Source organism: Anarhichas minor, unplaced genomic scaffold (genome assembly GCF_050575085.1).
Source record: "Anarhichas minor isolate MPS153535 unplaced genomic scaffold, ASM5057508v1 ptg000025l, whole genome shotgun sequence".
Taxonomy (NCBI): Eukaryota; Metazoa; Chordata; class Actinopteri; order Perciformes; family Anarhichadidae; genus Anarhichas; species Anarhichas minor.
In genome coordinates this window covers 10,393,368-10,412,487 of record NW_027466471.1, presented here as the reverse complement: position 1 = coordinate 10,412,487, position 19,120 = coordinate 10,393,368, and the positions used below count along the sequence as shown (strand labels likewise).

Here is a 19,120-nt window from a genome sequence, read left to right as displayed (position 1 = left end):
GCTGCATGAGTGCTGAGCTGCTTTATAGGTCGGTTTTGGTTGAAAGGCTTGTGTTCAAAGATTGCCTGAAAACTTCACTGATAAAAAATATCCTGCTTGATCTACTTAAAGAACTATGACAGCTTTCTGCACCATATTATTATATAGATCAAGCAAGACAAGTATTTGTAAAAACAACTCTTCTTTTGCATGAAAAAAAGACACATTTGCAAGTAAAGTTGACTTAATATTATTGTGTAACCCTAACCCAAGCAAAACTAGTATTTCACTATTATTTTAGCCAGATTTCTAAAGGTGTTGGAGAATTTTTTTTTTAAATGATACACTCCATTGTAGTTTCTATGTTATGAGGTTTTTATTACTAGGACAGCTGTCTCAGGTGTTTGTTAGAGCCTGAAAGAGCCAGGACAGTCTTGGTGTTACTCATGGTTTCGCACAATATTTGTAACATATACACAATAAGATCATTGTTTATTGTGTGGGTGTACCTGAAAAGATTGGCTGGGATTACATAAATACAAATCTCTTGCATGTAAATATACACACTTTTTTTATTGTAGATATTGATTTATTATGCTACATTTATGTCCGACCAGATAGATTTTTTTTGTGTTGCCACGTTTGTTTCGTGGTGGGCAACATGCTGTGTTCCACCTGTAATACTGACTCAATACAAATCATTTCTGGATACTGTTTTGCTTCTTATTTTGGGAAACAGCCACACTCCATGTACGTACATTATCTAAAACATTCAAATGGATTCATAAGTCTTTGTTTAATTAGCAGATGGATATTTGCAGAGCTAAGTTCAGGACTTTTTAACGGCTTCATAAAAGATTCTAACTATGACGGTATTTTGTAATACCGTCAGTTAGAATCAACATTATTTTGCCATAAACTAATTCAACAGTTTCACTGTAGTCATACTCACATAAACCATTTGCTGCGAACAAGAAGTTAGAATTCAGGTCATCTCACATCTCACAGGTAACAGAGCTGATTGTAACCTAACTAAGTGGCCTATTTAGACCTTTTCAATGTGACATCCCAGTGACCCAGTGCCTAATTGCTCGTAATGTATTTATTTAAATCCAGCTCATTAAAACAAAGCCTGTCTTATCTTTCCTGACTTTATCTAATAAAAATCAGAGCTACAATGAAGCACATGAAAAGAACAACTGTAAAATAGTTGAATTAATTTTAGCTGTCCAGGGACCTGCTGATTCGTCCCAGATTTCAAGCTTGGGGAGTTATTCAACCTGTGCCCGTAATGACGGTCAACCAACCAGCTCTGTAGAGGGACACCCAGCCACAGGTCAGTAACATTTCAACCTGTCATGTGCATAATCGTACTGAAAGTCAAGACTCCCCTTTAAGGTATGGCACATACTTTACTAAAGCACAATATCAACTGATGATGACAAGAACCTTAAAATAGGTCCTACTTTATTACCTGGTCGAGGCCCTGTTTTGTAATAGGTCCATCTATCCACATTTTCCTAACTTCAATGACCTTAGTGTATTTAATAGCAATTATACACTTTGAAACATTCAGTGTGGTGTTGCTTTCTTTGTGCATCATTTTTTTTTATTTCCGGCGGTATTGTGCTCACATATAGTGCATATTTGTGAATATATTTGTGTTGAATCACCAATGCTTTAATGCACCGTGAGAGGGGGTCAATATCAGGAAAGCTCAGCAGCTCATTTTTGCCTGATGCCCCCCAGCAGGATTAATCCAGCCATAGATTAGATTAGCCATTGGAGGGAGAAAAAAACAATCAATGGCGTGGTGTGCACATGAATTACAATTCACCTCGGAAACGTCTCCAGAAAAGGTGTGCACATGTATTGAATGCAAGTGAATTCTAGATGGGGGACGGTACGTCTCCGGAAATGCAACAAAATATCGCGAATGTTAAATCTGACTTTTATTTTGTAAAATGACGCTTTCGATTACGTCCCTCCCCGTGTCACATGACCTCGCCCTCGCCTAGATACGAGAAAGCGTCGCTCCATGGTCGCTACGGAGAGAGGGATGGGTCTGTGGTAGTTTAAAGCCACTTCTCTGTTGTTTCCCACGCAGTTAGAACAGCTCACTACTATGGCAGTCTGGGGGAAATGCTTTTCCGTCGTTGCGACAACGACTTTACCACATTTTAACGTGTGTATAACCACGTTTTGGGGCTACTAGTACATTATCTTGGCATGACAGATAAAGATTAGTTAGCATGCTAGCGAGCTAGCCACAGCCTCAGCATCACACAGCGACCACACCTGCCGGTGACAGGTAAGATATCTTGATCCACTTATCCCAGAAAAGGCGTACCACGAGTCATGCATTGGTTTTCACCATAAAGTAACTAACGTTTCGGTTAAAATCATTGGTGCTGCTACATAATGATTGCCGGCGCAGTCCATAGCAGGTGTTTTCGAGCGATTAATGCCTTGTGACAGTAATGATGCGGCTCTAATAGGATTTGAGCCCTCTCCTTCCTGTCGATTGTTTGAGTACACCAGGGTAACGAAGGAGGAGCTTAGCTGTGCGCGTGTGTGAGAAGGCAGTGTTTACGTGGGAACGTGTGCTTTAATCTCACTTTGTACCTTGTCTAACCCTTATGCAATATATTTCGCTGTAAGAGGCTGTCTACTTAAGTGTGGATGATGTATGTAGGTGAGGCTTAAATAGTATTAAATAACAATTGTCAGGGAGAGCAAAATATACAGTGATACATTTGCCGCAAGCGAAGCCCTTTAGTTTCTTAAATCAAAGCATTGAGGTTTCAATCTGACATAGTAAGGATTCCAGCCAATGACCTCAGTGTATATAATCGCATTTATACACTTTGAAACAGTCAGTGTGCTGCTGCTTTCTTTGTGTGTAATTTTGCTGTTATGAGATACAATTTCCCAGCTTTTGAACTGAACTCTGATAAAAGAAATTTGAATTTGTAGGCTTGGAAAGTGCCTTGATCTGTTGCCCCGTTATCGTCCCCACCGCTCACTAAAGGCAAGGATAGACATTTATGGATGCAACAATGATCTCTGTTCTGGTTTGTTAGTATATTTCTCTCTGTGTGTCGGTGTGGCTGCAGGTTCCTGGCAGACATGGGCAAACTACAAAGCAAGTTTCGCAAGAGGTCGGACCTCTACAGGTGAGACATGCACGCTACTGACACAGTGTCTGTGTCCTTGTATGTACTACGTACTAATTAGAGCCAGGATTTCAGAATGTACTCCGTTCACACTAGAGAAAAATAAGAACAAAGTACTATCAAACATGTCAGTATATGCTGGTAAGGTCTTTTGGGTTCGGTTTTGATCACTTTCCACAATACAGTGCACAGCAGCTACTCTCAGATGCAATTTTTTTTTAAAGTCAGGCAATGACTACATAGGTTGTGGACAGTAGTGAGACGGCCCCTGGGACATAAAAATGGAATGTAAAATGGACAATTTAATAAATATTTGGTACAATATTTTTTTTCTCTGTGGAGTTTACTCCCATTTGTAGGAAGTGGCAGATACCAGTACTAAGTACATACAATGTAGCGTTAGTATGTTTACTTTGTTGTACGTCCACATGGGAGGTGTCATCAACAAATACGGTGACATTCATTTATTGAGGATAGTTTCATTTTAATCATTAATCTGAAGCAGAGGAGCTTTAACAGTGCAGCCTGTAAAGGAACATAATATGAGAATAATACAGAGATAGATATACTACAGGCTACAATTGGCAAATGTTACATTTGTGATTTTTTTTCTGTTGGTGTTTTCTGTGCAGGGCGTCTCAGGGGGAGAAGGCCGATAATACCTTCGACAGTCAGGTGATGCAGTATGAACCTGCCCATCAAGGCTCCATCAACACTGTCACCAATCTTAGCCCAGATTTGTGTGTTTCTGGTGGGAGTGACCAGGTAAATTATTCTATGCAGTAGCAGATTACTCCAAAATAATAGCATTTTAATGACATTATTAATTTGCTGATGGGTTTTAGACAGGTTCAGTTGATAAGTTAACCAGGTTGCTAGTTTAAAGATCATAAGAATGCCTAACGCAAGAAAAAGATACTTCACATTTTCAATTAGATGGTACAAAGAGTGTCATGGATCACAGCATTGGTGTTTAGATCCCCACACCTTCCTGTCCACATTAGATAAATAATAAACATTACTGTTTGTGTATGTATGTGTGTGTGTGTGTGTGTGTCCACATCTGTAGGCTGTGGTGGTGTATGACTGGAAACAAGGCCGGATGTGTCAGTCCTTCCAGGGTCACAACCGAGAGGTTACCAAGGTAACATTCATACTGTGCGTGTGCAAACTGATGAAGGTGTGATGCTGCTCAGCGCTGTCACACGTCTCACACAATGTGTCCTCTTCATTCTGCCAGGTGCTGTGCTATCCAGGCAGTACATGGATCTTTAGTGCCTCACGGGACAAGACTGTTCTGATGTGGGACCTAAACCAGGGGGACGAACCTATTCAGGAGTTTTGCGGGCATGAATTGGTGGTCAATGGACTAGCCATCAGCCCTGGTACACACACACACACACACGCACACACACACACACACACACACACACACACACACAGGGTATAGATGGGATTTGAGATGTGAAAGAGTTGAAGGCAGAGGAGAATATCTTTGAACTGATCTCATGTCTCGGTCAGTCAAGATGCTCCTACAAGCGGCAAGTAAAATATCCATCTGCCACATGTCCTGAATGCAAGCGGTGATGCATATTTTCACTTGACTGGACTATAAGTTTATTATCTCAGTTTAGCAACGAGAACAATGCAAGTTCATGTTAACTTTCAAGTGAAATATTAAACTAGTCCTGGTGTTTTAGAGGCGTTTGCCTGCACATTGTCATTGATTTAGGATTACTGATCTGCACTGATCATATGGAACTGCTTTTATTGTGATTTGTAGAGGGGAGAAAGCTGTGCACCGGTTCTCGTGACAACTGGATGTGCCTGTGGGATATAGAATCTGCAAAATGTGAACAGAGACACAACATTTCTAGAAACCTGGTGAGAAATAACAGTATGTGCTTTTGTGTGCACACAACCTTGTACCAAGAATTGTTTCAAGCACGCTAGATTGCCTTAGGTGTGCACCTGAGCGTATAACAAAAAGAATCAAATCAATAAGCCATTCAGCCTGTTACGTCTGAGTTCATGCCCTTCAGGCTTTACACTTTTCCACTGTCCTTTCTTCTCTGTCCAGGTGACTCATGTGTGCTGGGTGCCAGGCAGCTCCTCTGTAGTCCAGACCTCCGAGGATAAGACCATAAGGTACAGAAAGATTTGCGACTGCAACTCTCTTACTGTAGATGCACATGTGCCATGTGCAATCATTAGATATCCACTTTGTTTGCAGTCGGTAACGTGAAATATCCTGACCGGTCTGTACTTCATAGGAATCGTACAGCAAAATAGGTGTTATAGAGTGTAAAAACACATTAACGTATGCAACTGTTTACAGACAGATGCTTACTGCTGAGGGATTGACTTCTGCTACCCCAACAAGGTTCAAATGAGTTTCACCTTCAGCAGCCAATTAGAACACCGTTTATTCCACCTCTACGTTTGTAACAAGACACGGAGCATAAAACTTCTTCTGTATATGCGGTCATCATCATCAGATGATGAGATAATAGGCACACGTTCAATTGAATCAGTATTTGTTAGAAAACAATACCAAAAAAACCCGCTGTCTTTCTATTTACGTTTCGGATAAAAAAAAAGAAGCTTGCACTAGTGTATTTCTATAGTGATGTTTTTGTGAATGTGCACAGGGTGTGGGACAGCCGGGCGTGGCAGGTGACCAATACTTTTCCAGCCAAGCAATACATCCAGACCCACTGTGATGTTTCTCCAAACGGAAACTACTTGATGTCCAGTAGCAATGGCTCTGGAGGCCAGGGCTGCGAAGCCACGGTGAGACCACTGGAGGGGTTTGTGTGGTTGTAGAGATGTCGATGTAAAGACAAACATCATCTGGAATAAACAATATTTTTATTATCGTATACATCATGCGCTCAAAAAGCAGGGAGAGCGGTGGCTAATCACTTAATGCCAGTTCTTTTCCATTTCCTCTCAAACAAAACCACACTTGCACATTGCCCCTGTGCAGATGGTCTCTGAATGTTTCCCTTGTGAGTTTGACTCCCCCCCCAGCTTGCAGCTTGAGCCTCCAGCTAGAACAGTTTCCTGTCTAATCTGTGTCTTCTAAAAGTAGCAAGAGACGAGTCAAATATGAAGTTAATCCTATTTGAGTAATTACCAGTGGTTCTGTTGTCCAGTCCAGTCTGGTAAACAGTAAAGCACATCAAATGCTTCAGAGCAACGGCTGTGGGCTGTCATTATGTGTTATGCCACTGTCAGCTTGATAATAATAATATATAATATAATAATTGAGCCTCTTACCCATCACTGCCTGCCATTATGAATCTAAATTTAATGTATTCAGGGTCATATTTCCTCACCACAGGCTTTAGAGCTTTTACTGGCACAGGGTTGTCTTCCACATTGCTTTTTTAGTTTGAACAACCGATCCATTTAGTGTCTCTGCCCAGAGGAGACGTTAGCGAGCTCCCATGTGTGTCTCTACCTGATGACGCGTGGTGATGAGTTATCATTTGACGTCCTTTATTTATGTGATTTATTGAGTACATTGAGATAACAAGCTTAAGATAGTTAAAAATAAAAAAATAATAAAATTGTATATTAACAAAAACATTTTTTTAATTTAATCTGATCAGTTGGTGGTACCGCGGCCCACTAGGTGGCGCTCTGAGGCCGCTGTTTGAGAATAGCTGGTCAGGCATTGATACGTTTTATTACACTACTGCCAGATAATTTAAGATTACCTTTAATTGTGACTGTTCAGATTCAGAGCCTTTGAAATGTTTTATCATCTTGCATTTGATTAATATCTTATTTTATGTCGAGACATCCTTGTGAATTTTAAGGTGGGTGGATGTCATCTTTCCCTCTTTGTTTTGAGGATTGTAACATTTTGAGTGTATATTCGTATGTGTATTTAATAGTTGTGTTAATTTAGTAATATTATAACTGTAATACAATATAATTATTGTTGATTTCAACAAATTCTAAGGTGATACTTGTTATGGCGCAATCTCCGATTCATCCACTGTCTTATGTTGATAGTCATGAAGCTTCTGACATTGCCATTTGTTCTCAGTGGAGTTGTGTCTGTGTTATCAGCTCTGGGACCTGCGTCAGCCCGGCTGTAAAGTAGTGGAGTACAGAGGTCATATGCAGACCGCCGCCTGCTGTATGTTTCTGCCTACGCCTCCTGGTGGCGCAGCTCAGGTAGCTACATCCTCCCATGACAGCTCCGTCAAGATCTGGGATCAGAACACAGCAGGTAACACCCACTAATGGATGGAAACATTGATTTACAGAAAGACGAATACACACACACACACACACACACACACACACACACAGGCACATTTACCGTCATTGTTTTGGGTGTGTAGTCTTTTTTACGCGAACTCTTATCCAACCCTCCCTCCGCCATCCTCTGTTCAGTCTGTTTAGGGACGTTGTTTCTGGATGGTGCTGGTCCACTGCTTGGTCTGGCCCCCACTGACTCCACCAATCTGCTGTGTGCCAGCTTCAACAACGGCCTCCATCACATCCAGCTGGGCCACGGATCCGGGGCAGAGTCCGGTGGAGTCGGTGGCATGGACGTAAAAGTTGTGGCACGCTTCTGACCGCCCGGAGGAGCCTGGTGTGACTCGTAACGCTGACTCAGTGAGCGGATCACTGGATTAGGACGTCATGTCTGTCCTTTTGTTTTCTTTTTTTTACTATTTTACACATTTCTATTGACATTTTTGCTTTACTAGACTGTATGTTTGGAGGATGCACCTTTTGTCCAGCAAAGCCACCTGGAAGCCCGTCACAGCTGCTCTTCTGGGAGACTGGTCTGGAAGTCATATTGCCCCTTAAACGACTTTAAACAAAATGATCCTGCTTTGATTGCTGCCTTCATGGACCAAACCAGAATAACCGGGGATCGCTCTGTTTAATACGCTGCTTCGGCTCAGTGGATCTGACGAGACGCTTCATGCACATGTTGTATTACTGTTAGTGGTGGGGCTGAATACATGTTTGGAGGACATGCTGATGCGTCTGGAGTCCGTGTTGAAAATGTGGAAGCACTCTTCGAGCAGGAAAGTCAGCTATTTAGTCAGGTGTGTATTTTCTTCCTGGATAAAATGTCGTAGATGCAGTCAGACTTGCAGTCTTGTTTGTGTAAAGTTATTTTTATACCCAGAGTAATGGAGTATACGTGTATGTTGATAACGTAACCGTTGATTAGTTTGTTCTGTACCTTTAACCTTTGTGTTAGACCAAATGAGAATCTACGACACAACACTGTATTAACACTGGCTTTGTTCTTTAGGTAGAATTCATCTCATAATGGTTTTTAAAGATACGGATTCTGATATTTTTGAACTGAAGCTGCCTAGGGTGATGTTGGTGCCGATATTCACTACATTCAATTTGAAAATGACTATGCAAAAAAAAAAACCTGAGTAATTCCCTTTTAATAAAGTATTGTTTGAATAAACAAATGGGATTAGAATATATTGCAAATACAAAAAGAAAGCTGCTCTTTGACCCGTAAACATAAAACCTGCCACCAGTTAAGATCGATTGAGGCGTTCGACTTTTTCAATATACTGTCGCTACTGCGCTTCTCACAGATGCTGAACTTCTTTGTTAGGATTAGCTGTAGTTTAGCCAGCAACTGCTCATGTTACTATTGGCAGCCTGAAGTCACACATCACATTCCTACCTTTACGGATTATTGTCCAAAGATGAGTTAAACCACTCTTACTCTATTATCTATATACGTGTACATTTAATACTGATTACTTTCTCAGTTTTAGCATCGTAATCATTTCACCGTCTCTACCAAAGACAGTTGCTGCTGTATCGTCCAATTCCATTTAGAGAATTATCTTCAAATAGAACAAAACGGACAGGTTAGGATGTGGATCAAAGTCAGTTTCCACGTTAATGTAATCGCAGGTGATTCCAGATGCACTTGTGGATATTAATCTGAAGGTTTAAATTGGTTTGTTGACTTCTAGGCAGACGAGACGCAGCAACAAAAGATTGTAGGTTTGAGTGGAACCTCAGTTAACCGTGATGTGTGGCTTTGTCGTTCTATTTCTAAAATTTAGGGAACACTACCATCAGTAGGGAACCAAAGGTCATCAGACATTTCATTTCATGAGAATTTACTGTTTGGGTATTTGTCGCTGGAAACATCCAGTTGATTTTATCTGTTAGATACAATATAATTCAGCAATAAATAAATCATTTTATAATGTCTGAGGAGTAAATCTGGGTTGCGTCTCCTTTCGTCAGCTGAGCTGTTTGGTCACAGACTTGAATCTAATATGCCTGTTACATACTTGAATGCTTGCTTCATCTCATTCAGTAGAGTACTACAGATGAACCAAATAACTTACTCCGAGAGAGGTGTGTCCCAGTACAAATCATTAGTATGTAAAGATCTAGCAGAAACACGTTCACGCCTGAAAGCTGCTGTGTACAACTTACCTTTTCTATTCTAGCTGCTGGAGCTCCTTGGGGTTAATTGTTTTGCTCAAGGGCACCATGACAATCTGTTAACAGAATGGACTTCCCCTGCCCAAGATTTTCACAACTGTTTGTCATCTGTAATTCAAGTTAAGAGGACCAGCTAATATCAAGAGTGTGCATTTATGTAAAAGCATTTAAGGTATTTTTTTTATTTTTATTAATGTGTACACAGCAAAACTCATGGCACAGCCGAGACTCATTTCATTCCTTTTATGGCTCTTCAAGATAAACATTTTGTTAGATTTAGTTTTTGTCAAGTAAACTGTTAGAAATGAGGATCTATTCCAGAACGGGCTTTTAGGAACACCAAAGATGTATCAGCGCCATCTAGTGCCAGAAATGTCCTCGTAAAGTTTTTACCAAGTTCTACAAAATAAAATGTAATATTGTGATTCATCAAATAAAAAGGAAATATTTAAATCTAATGGATATTTCGTCTCAAACCACACTTGTATTAGTTCAAACTGATTCCTGTGATGCTGGTGTAGCTGTAAACAGACTGGTGACACATTTGACTGCTGAGTTTTATCCTGAAGTAATTCTCATCATCACAACATAACAAAGGAACACATTCACACATTGCAGGGATATCACATCTCAATATCATTATTGAATCAGAAAGCAGAAGACTTTGTCATACTGTGGTGCTTAATTTATTCAAATTGGGACCTCATTTTCACTGACAAAAAAAAAAAAAAAAAAAAAAAAAAAAAGAGCCATTTATCCATCACCAGGTTTTGATAAAGACACATTCACACACAGACACCAGCAGCTTGCCACATCACTGAAGTACAGAAATATTCAGATACAAAAAAAAAGGTCTAAATATATCGATGAAATTAAAAAAAGATGCACATAATAGCCTTAAATTAGACAAAAACATATACATTATCGGCACAGCATGTTATAAAAAAGCAGGCGACATGGAATAATAGGAACAAGTAGGATACAGTACATTTATGGAGTTATTAGCCAATCAACAAGCACCTTCAACAATCTGAATGTAGCATTCAATCCGGTGCTGAGAAAAAGATCCACCGGCATCTTTCATCATCCGAGTGGTGATGACAAGTGGTACATACATGCCTAGCTGGTGGCAACTTTAAGTATACAGTTTGTGTTCTTAAGCTGGTTTTTGCCTCACAAACGTTTGTGTGAGAGAACGTGTGTGTGCAAGTTTAAGACACAGTTTCCCTCAAAATCCTGAATCTTTTTTGAATTCTAACTCCAACGTTAATGCCGTGATCCAATTGGAAACTGGGTAGAAACCGTCCTTCAATAACATACACGACTACTATTCAATCAACACCTTCATAAAGCACATATTCTGTCATTAGTGAAACATACACAGGTCACTGGCGTCATGCTCCTCTTTCAAGTCTGCTTTAAATCATTTCCAGTCTAAGATTCCCCCAAACATGTCAGAGATGAATTCAGGGGGATTTGAGTCCAGTTCGGTCTTGTAATGTGAAACAGAGCATGTGTGAGGATTCGGTCTAAAGTCATCAGTGACAATGTTGACCGTAATACAGAAAAATAAGACTCATTATATAACAATTCACTAATATAATTAACTTCTGACTAACTTGTCACACGGCACATTTCAGAAGGGTTCTCTACCAAGGCAGTTAACAACACGTACGTAATGTAAAGTAAGAACGTCAAGCAGGAAGGTTCAGATTACTCTAGCTATGTGTGTGTGTGTGTGTGTGTGTGTGTGTGTGTGGGGGGGGGGGGGGGGAGTCGCTGCAGCGATGAACTGGCTGTTTGGGGAAATATCATTTCAATCAATTGATACACATTAAGTCGAGCTGCATTCAAATATTGAACTAGTTTGTTTGTTGACGCAACACCTTCTGGGGCATGAATGCATCTCACACATACTGCTGAGGATTTTGTTAACGTGAGTGTCTAAGTGTATAAATACTGGTTGGTTCTTTGGCCTCAGTAATGTCATGAACTAGATAAGTAGCCTCTGATGATTTCAACCACTCTGCAACATTACTGACTTCATAGTCCATCTTTCTCACTGTGACACTAAAGGTAACGTTCCCCCTCCCAAATGTGCACAGCATTAGGGTCATTTGTATAAAAACATTTGTTGACAGTGTCCAGATTCTATCAATTTAAATGACAAAAAGCTGTGCCAAGGGGAATATGAAGAGTTAAAAAAAAAAAAAAAAAGATGTGTTAAACATAGAGAAGCATGGCGGCGAAAAATGGTCTTTTATGCAGCATGTGAAGAGAAAACAAAAATTGTCCGAAATAATAAGAAAAAAAGTAACAGGCTACAGTGATGCACACCGAGCACAGCTTTCATGATAAACTGTATGAATCATAAACATCTCATTCAGTTACTGGGAAGTATCACTGACCACATACCAACATAAAACTAAAATAATGTACAGCTTCAAATGTCCAGAGCAGGGTGCGACGGGGTTGAACAGTGTGCGCTTGTATGTTTGCCACAGATTCAAAAGGCACTCGACCAAATTCAATCTGTAATCGAGTTGAGATATTGATCGCGTTTACACTCAAGTCCTCATCAGAAGATGTATTAAGACACACTTTAAGCCTTTATAGACCACTGTGCAATTTCAACATGATACAAGAACACAAACTGCACCGAGTTACCGAGACAGATCTCAAACCATATCTGAAAAAAACTTAAGTGACTCAAAGAGACCAAGACATGATTTTAATATACTCGATTTCTCTTTTCCAATTCTATATGGTTAGTTGAGTCCCTGAGATATTGCTGCCTGTCTGCATTTTCTCTTAATCAGTGCTTTTCATTTCACACACACACAAAATAATGCATTTGCACACACATTCGAGTAAGTCACCCAGATGCATTTGCTCAAACACACAGAATGAAAAAGAGGTCCCGATGAACTATTGCCACTGCGGGACGGTGACCTAGTGAAACAAACTAGATCCACACGACTAACATCTCGGATGGAAAATGGAATAAATAAATCGTACTATGAACAACATCTTGAGGATTTTTTTTTTTACATAATTGAAATACAATGTTTGTATCGGCCCCCCCCCCTGCGTCACACACCCCGCCCCTTTCCCATTTCAATAGTTTCAAAAAGGGGAACAACCGTTTGTGGACAAACCTTTGTAAGAACTGTAACCCCCCATGGTATTCACAAGGATAGAAAAAAAAAAAAAACATAAAATATGACTATTCATTTAGCAAAAGCATTGACGATGCTTAATCCTAACACCAAAACTTCAAACCCCAAATTGGGAGTTTTTCCCAAAAACGTAGTTGAGGTGTAGAACTAGGCCGGCATTTAGAAAACCACGGACGTCTCTCTGATAACTTCCTCACAAATGTAGCAAAAGCCTTTCAATCAAAGCCTCGAGACAAACATGACAAAGGAAATCAAATGTTTGGTTGTCAACGGTCCACACCTCTGAGGACTCCCTTTGTTTTTGTTTTTTTAGGTATTCTGTAACTAAAATCAACTCAAGCAGTTAAAATACTGTTTTACAAAACTAGTTTTGTCCCCCATCTGACAATAGCGTTGTAAATACCCAGTAGTTGTGTTGCTGCAGATGTGCACAGGAAACAATAACTCCTCCCCCTCGCTACCTACTAGTCCTCGGTGCGCTCCAGGCCATCTATGACGCGGCTCAGCCGGATGTTCAGCAGCCTGATCTGAGTGTCCAGGTGGTCGATTTTCTCTTCCAGTGAACCGGACCCACTGCCCCGACGCCAGTACGCTCCGACGGGCCCCGTCATGAAGTACACCGCCATGATGAAGCAGAGCGGCAGCGCCACGCGCTCGGGGTCGCCCTCGAACTTCTGCAGGATATAGAGGCAGGACAGGACGAGGAGCGTGACGCGGGCCAGCCAGAAGAAGCGCCCGAACACGGCGTGCAGCAGGTAGAAGAACCCCCCCAGGAACATGGAGAGGAACCAGTAGGCCACAAGCACAGCGGCCACCAGGAGCAGGCCGCGTGCCGGAGAGTTGGTGAGAGACGTGGTGCTGAAGTAGTGGCTGAGGTTTGAGGCTACAGAGGGGAGACAGAAGAGGAGGCAGTCTTACAATAAGTCACTCTCTTTCTCTCTTTTGTTAGAAATGCCATGACACATTTAAAAACTTACACTCGATGCCCATCACATCCAGCAAATCTGACCAGATCTTCCAGATGGTGTCGAGAAACGAGTCCACTCCATGGACAAACCGCTCCGTCGTTTTGGAGAAAAACTACAGAACCAAACAGAAATGCAGAGAGACGGGTAAGACTGTGTAATTGACGAGACTTTTAGTAAACCAAAGCATGAAAAGATCTGTGGTAGAAGCTTTAGTCAGTAGAGTTGCACAACAATCATCTACTCGAGCTGCTACCTATGTTGTGGTGTTTCTTTTGAATCCTACAAGATGGAATGGACTGAATTAAAACTTGACATTACAAATTTGGGGAAGCGACAGAACAGCTTTCAATCTTGTGATTAAAAGTCTTTTGAACAATGTACATGTACAGCATTACATGCGTATCTCGCTGACTCCGTTTATGGCCTAGTTGGCTATAAATAAAACATAAATAGCCCTTTTTAACAGCTCATCGTAGATATAGGCTCCACCTGTATTTGGTCTATTCAATGTCACTTGGAAGGCATCAGTTCAAACGCAGACAAACTACAGAATAAGATAAACTACATCTGTGAGGATTATGTCAGCCTCGGCTTTGTAGACCAGTCACAAGAAGAGGAGTTTGATGCATTGTATGCAACTGATCGCCTCCATAACTTATCAGCCACTCAGTTTGCATGTTGTTATCAGTAAAGCAGACAAACTGAGACACGAGGCTTTCATTATACGTTTTAAAATCCGCACGGGTATATGTCAATGGTTATTTATTAATTTCGATAAAAGCCAACATCTGCTCTGTGCAATGAGACGGTTACTAGTCACGTGCGTAGCCTCACATAGGTCACTGTGGTCTGCTCTGGCGGCCCCCATACAGGAAATAAAATAAGGATTCAAAATACAGGAAGTGCATCTGAACCAATGCCAGAGTACAGGGTAATGAGTTTACCCAGCAAGAGCAGCTTTCTACTAATGTGAAGAGGAAGTGCAAATGTCCTGGGCCGACGGGGCTTCCTGATGTCTGATGCACTTGCCGGTGAACTCGGAACAATGAATGAAAAAATTGGATACACAACAAATTAAGGAATTTAAGCGTGGCTGAATAAAAACGCATTTTCTTTCGCTGTGCACGTTGACGCTATATTAACTGACATCTTCTACAGATGGATAAAATATGAGATAATGGCTAATTTTTCAAAATGGCATCCGTGAAATTGTTGGCCAGGCCCCGGACGGCGCCAAAGTCAGACCACACAACCGCCTCGTCTGCTAGCTTCTACGAGCCGCTGAAACAAAACGAGCTGTGTTACCTTCACATCCGCATGTCCCACACTCACCTTGTACAGCCCTCTGATGTTGTCCTCTCCGAAGACACCACTCAGAGTCTGGTAGATGCCGTTAGCTGCCCGTCGGAAGCTGTTCTGGTTGCTCGTCTTGCTCCTGGCCGCTTCGGCTGTGTTCAGCAGAGACGCGGAAAGCACCAAGAAAACCACGAAAACCCTGATTCCCTTCATGGCGCCGAAAGTCCCGAGATGTTAAGCAGAAATGTGTATCAAAAAGGGTTCAATCAAACGCGAGGTGAGACTGCGAGTTAGCTGCCCAGAGAGACACCTTGAAGGCGATGAGACGCTCCGCTGTGATAATGGTGATAACCCGTGGTGCCTTCACGGACTACTCCTTCCGTATCCGAAATTAGCATTTCATGTGAGATGAGCAGTCGGTTGAAGTACTGCTGCTTTATTGTATCAGTAAAAAAACGACAGTTTGAGCTACTCGTTGCTGCAGTGGCATTATTAACATGATATCAGTATCCTAATTGGTATTTAGAGTACCAAATAAATTAATTAATATTTATGACATGCATTATCCATCTGTTTGCCTTTTGAAACACTTGTATCTAGGTGTCATACCTCTCTGTTTACAAATTTCCGTTTGTCTTTAAAAGCATCGTTTGTCTTCATGCGAATTTGAGGCAGGATAGTCTCATCTGAAGCTCGCTGCTGCCCCCCAGTGGTGAAGTAGTCTCACTGGTCTCCCTGACTCTCTTTACTCAATACAGCATTTAGCCTTAATGAAAGCTCCAAGATGTGTTCTGGTTTCTTGCACACCAAGTACAAAATGAATAAATACAAAAAGTCATATCAACTCTATAATGTTTGGACAAAAACATGTTACTCAGCATTCAGTCTCCCTTTATCGGTGTCTACAGCTACGCAATTAAACTGCTAACCAAAATAGATAAACATAATATTTCACATACGTTTTGAACTATAATATTATCAATATCTTTATGACATGTTCTGATGTATAGATGTTACTCTAATTTAGCACATCAGTAAGAAGTTGCCCACTACTGGTACAGATATCTTGTCATTAATAAAAAGCTATATTTGTCTCCACTGTGTGTATGGTTGTTATTGCTCCTGCTAAGTTATTCGGTGCCCTGTTGTCTGACTAAGTTCTCCTCTTGGGGATTAAAAACATCTGTCAAATCAAATACCATTAGGCAGACAAAACGCCATGCTCATGAGACACGGCAGGAAGTTTAAAATGAAGACGCTCCAGAGAGGTATACTTGCTCCTTGGATGGTTTACCCCTGAGTTCTCATTATCCGTATCTTAACTGCATTGTGAGACAGGGTAATAGTGCAGGGGAAAGTAGGTCAAGACTGTAAATAATGACAACAGGAGTGGTGACGAGAGTGGCCAAATGCAGTTACAGTTGTTTTTTACTCGAGAAACAAGCAAGCTGTGCTGCTAAAAGTTTGATAAATACGTTTTTCTGTGTGCTATTGTTGCACCTTGACAACACTAACCATTCAAATATATAGATGGGATTAATATAAAAATACGCTACTCTAATTGTTAAACATTTTGATGTCGGTGAAAATCAATTTTAGATGGATTTCCCAAATATGGGGGCAAAACCAATACTAGTAACATAATTTATTTATAGCAGGAAAATAGTAGGCATGTGGGCGGAGTTATTTGGGCAAAGTAAACTTACTACAGATTTTCTCCCTCCAGCTTATTATGCTTTTCATCACAATATGTTGACTTGTATGCAGTATATGAGGAAAACGTCTCTCTTACTTTGACCTGGGCAAGATCCACCATGGATAAAAAAGTCATCTAATACCCGCAGAGAAAAAAGAAAGGCATTGAGCTTAGGTGTGCAGGCGCTTTACTTTTGTACTGTTGGTTTGCATATCTCTACTCTTAACAATCAAAGGCTTTATCCCATGTATTATCAGCCTTATATTGAGCCGTGTGCTGGTGAGAAGTCACCTTTTCCCTCTACCCCCCAGCTATCCAGGTGTCTCATGTACCATTAGCACTACACACACACACACACCGGCACACACAGTTAACACATTTTATTTTAACACATACAAAAATTAAAGATACCGTAAAATGTAAAACTCTCCTCAGCACTGTGTGCTGTATCTGTGCGAAGCAAAATATAAGAATAACAGTGCCTCCTCCAAACGTTGTGACTGCCAACACCTGCAGACAGCACCTTGCCAGCACCTCAGCCCCTATCTTTGGCAGATCCACCATCTGCAGATCGCGCAACACCAATCAACGGGAATTTGATGCTGCTATTTTAAAAACTTTGAAGGAAACAGTTTCTCTAGACCAGAGGTCTTCAACATGGGGTCCGCGACCTCTTTTTTTTTTTCCCCAAATATGAATCTGTCCATTATTATTAGTTCAGTATTGTATGCAAGATAACAGGTATGTTTATGCATGGCAGTGGCACTAATAGGCCATCACTCATTTTCGTTTCCACATGAATAGCTTGTGTGCATGATTATCATGCAATTGACAGACAATGTTGATATTGGCATTGGTATCAGCTGACAAGGTATGTTTATAAATGGCAGTGGCACGGCCACCCTACTCACTGTACCTTGCACATGTTTAAAATAAAAACATGAATATATGAACCTGTGTATTATTTGAATAGCTTAGTATTGAATGCACAATAAAGAGGTATGTTTATCCATGGCACTAGGCCCAGTTTAATATAAAACACAATTTTATACAATATATATATATATATAGTCGGGGGTCCCTGCTCCATCTTTCTATCAGTTTGGGGGTCCTTGGCCTGAAAAACGTTGAAGACCCCTGCCCTAGACAGTTGTCCAAACAGTCACTTTTCTATTGTTCTTATAAAAAGAACACCACCTGGTGTATTTGCTATAACATCTGAAAACGTATCACATTCAGTAAGGACATTCTTTGGATATAAGAGGCAAAGCAATGGAAAGGTAGATCGTTTGTCCACAACAAGTTCACGATCATGATGGAGATATTGAGGACCAAAAAGACACCAGACAGAGAGAGTCTTGACAGTCAGACTAAAGCCTAAAGACAACAGTGTCTCCATTTTACCTCTGTTCATTATCAGCCCCTGGAACTTTGCTTACCCTTTTGTGTTTGGTGTCCAGTCACAAGGAGGTTTTCTCAAGCACTCCTGGCATCATTGCTATTCATCAAATTCAACAAATAGTAGCGCCTTGAAGCTTTGTAAATCCACATTTGGCACAACAAAAGCATCAAATGTCTCAGGTGCTTGGAGAGTATAAGACAAAGCACTTACAAAGCAAGCAAACAATGTGATCATTTAGCTCACCAGATACCTTGCATGATTTTTAGATAATGTGGCCTGTCCAGTAGCCTCCAGCTGCACCAGTGAAACATGCTAAGTACACCCTTGCTTTGAGTTAACACTGAGCTCGGTGCTTTTATCTCATCTAGTGTGTTACTTTCACCATCAGACCTGACCAATCATGAAAGAGTCCCCACAGAGAATATGCTCACATTCTCCTGCTTCTATTCTAGCTGTAATTATCTGAATAGCACGCACGCACACACGCACGCACGCACACACACACACACACACACACACACACACACACACACACACACACACACACACCTTACTTCCAGACTTCCAGAAAGTTAGTTGAATAGCTTTGATGCATTTTGACTATAGGACTGTTCCCTCAGCAGGTATTGTTCCTACTCCTGCACCTCTTCTTCTGTCTTTCCTTCTCTCTTCCACCCTTTCCCTTCCTCTTTTTTTCTTTCGTATCCTCTGCCTACTCTTGCTCCTTCTCTTTTTGTCCCTCCTTCAGACTCACACTTTATTGGCCCCAGGCAGTGCTCAGCTTCTTTGAAAGCCAGGGCATCCTTTCCATCACAAACCCCGACTTCTCTCCCCTCTCTCCCTGTCTATTTCTTGCTTTTACTCTCCGCGCAGTGGCTGCAGGCTAAAAGTCTCCGGCTTGTTCGTCAGTCAGATATCCCATCCATTCTTACCTCGGGCCAGGCCTGTGGCTA

The 19,120-nt window shown here is 41.1% G+C and overlaps 2 protein-coding genes across 2 annotated transcripts; one reads left to right on the top strand and one right to left on the bottom strand.

Annotated features, from left to right (window-relative positions):
- Nucleotides 1–2,027: 2,027 nt before the first annotated feature.
- Nucleotides 2,028–10,084, top strand: wdr31 (WD repeat domain 31). Its single transcript, XM_076099394.1, has 10 exons — nucleotides 2,028–2,290; nucleotides 3,096–3,155; nucleotides 3,788–3,920; nucleotides 4,225–4,299; nucleotides 4,396–4,540; nucleotides 4,939–5,039; nucleotides 5,236–5,303; nucleotides 5,807–5,948; nucleotides 7,239–7,401; nucleotides 7,569–10,084. The coding sequence occupies exons 2-10, from the start codon at nucleotides 3,109–3,111 to the stop codon at nucleotides 7,751–7,753; spliced, it is 1,059 nt and encodes a 352-aa protein (XP_075955509.1). The 5' UTR covers nucleotides 2,028–2,290; nucleotides 3,096–3,108; the 3' UTR covers nucleotides 7,754–10,084.
- On the bottom strand, nucleotides 9,779–15,427 carry bri3bp (bri3 binding protein). The gene is made up of 3 exons (XM_076099395.1): nucleotides 15,106–15,427; nucleotides 13,783–13,885; nucleotides 9,779–13,688 (listed from the first exon to the last, which is right to left on the bottom strand). The coding sequence occupies exons 1-3, from the start codon at nucleotides 15,280–15,282 to the stop codon at nucleotides 13,270–13,272; spliced, it is 699 nt and encodes a 232-aa protein (XP_075955510.1). The 5' UTR covers nucleotides 15,283–15,427; the 3' UTR covers nucleotides 9,779–13,269.
- Nucleotides 15,428–19,120: the final 3,693 nt, after the last annotated feature.

What these genes read in the sequence shown, in the direction of transcription:
- wdr31 (XM_076099394.1), top strand. Translation starts at nt 3,109, where the DNA reads ATGGGCAAACTACAAAGCAAGTTTCGCAAGAGGTCGGACCTCTACAG. An exon ending in GCCAGGGCTGCGAAGCCACG is followed by an intron (nt 5,949 to 7,238) that starts GTGAGACCACTG and finishes CTGTGTTATCAG; the next exon opens with CTCTGGGACCTGCGTCAGCC. An exon ending in CTGGGATCAGAACACAGCAG is followed by an intron (nt 7,402 to 7,568) that starts GTAACACCCACT and finishes TCCTCTGTTCAG; the next exon opens with TCTGTTTAGGGACGTTGTTT.
- bri3bp (XM_076099395.1), bottom strand. Translation starts at nt 15,282, where the DNA reads ATGAAGGGAATCAGGGTTTTCGTGGTTTTCTTGGTGCTTTCCGCGTCT. An exon ending in ACATCAGAGGGCTGTACAAG is followed by an intron (nt 13,886 to 15,105) that starts GTGAGTGTGGGA and finishes TTGGTTCTGTAG; the next exon opens with TTTTTCTCCAAAACGACGGA. An exon ending in GGATGTGATGGGCATCGAGT is followed by an intron (nt 13,689 to 13,782) that starts GTAAGTTTTTAA and finishes TCCCCTCTGTAG; the next exon opens with CCTCAAACCTCAGCCACTAC.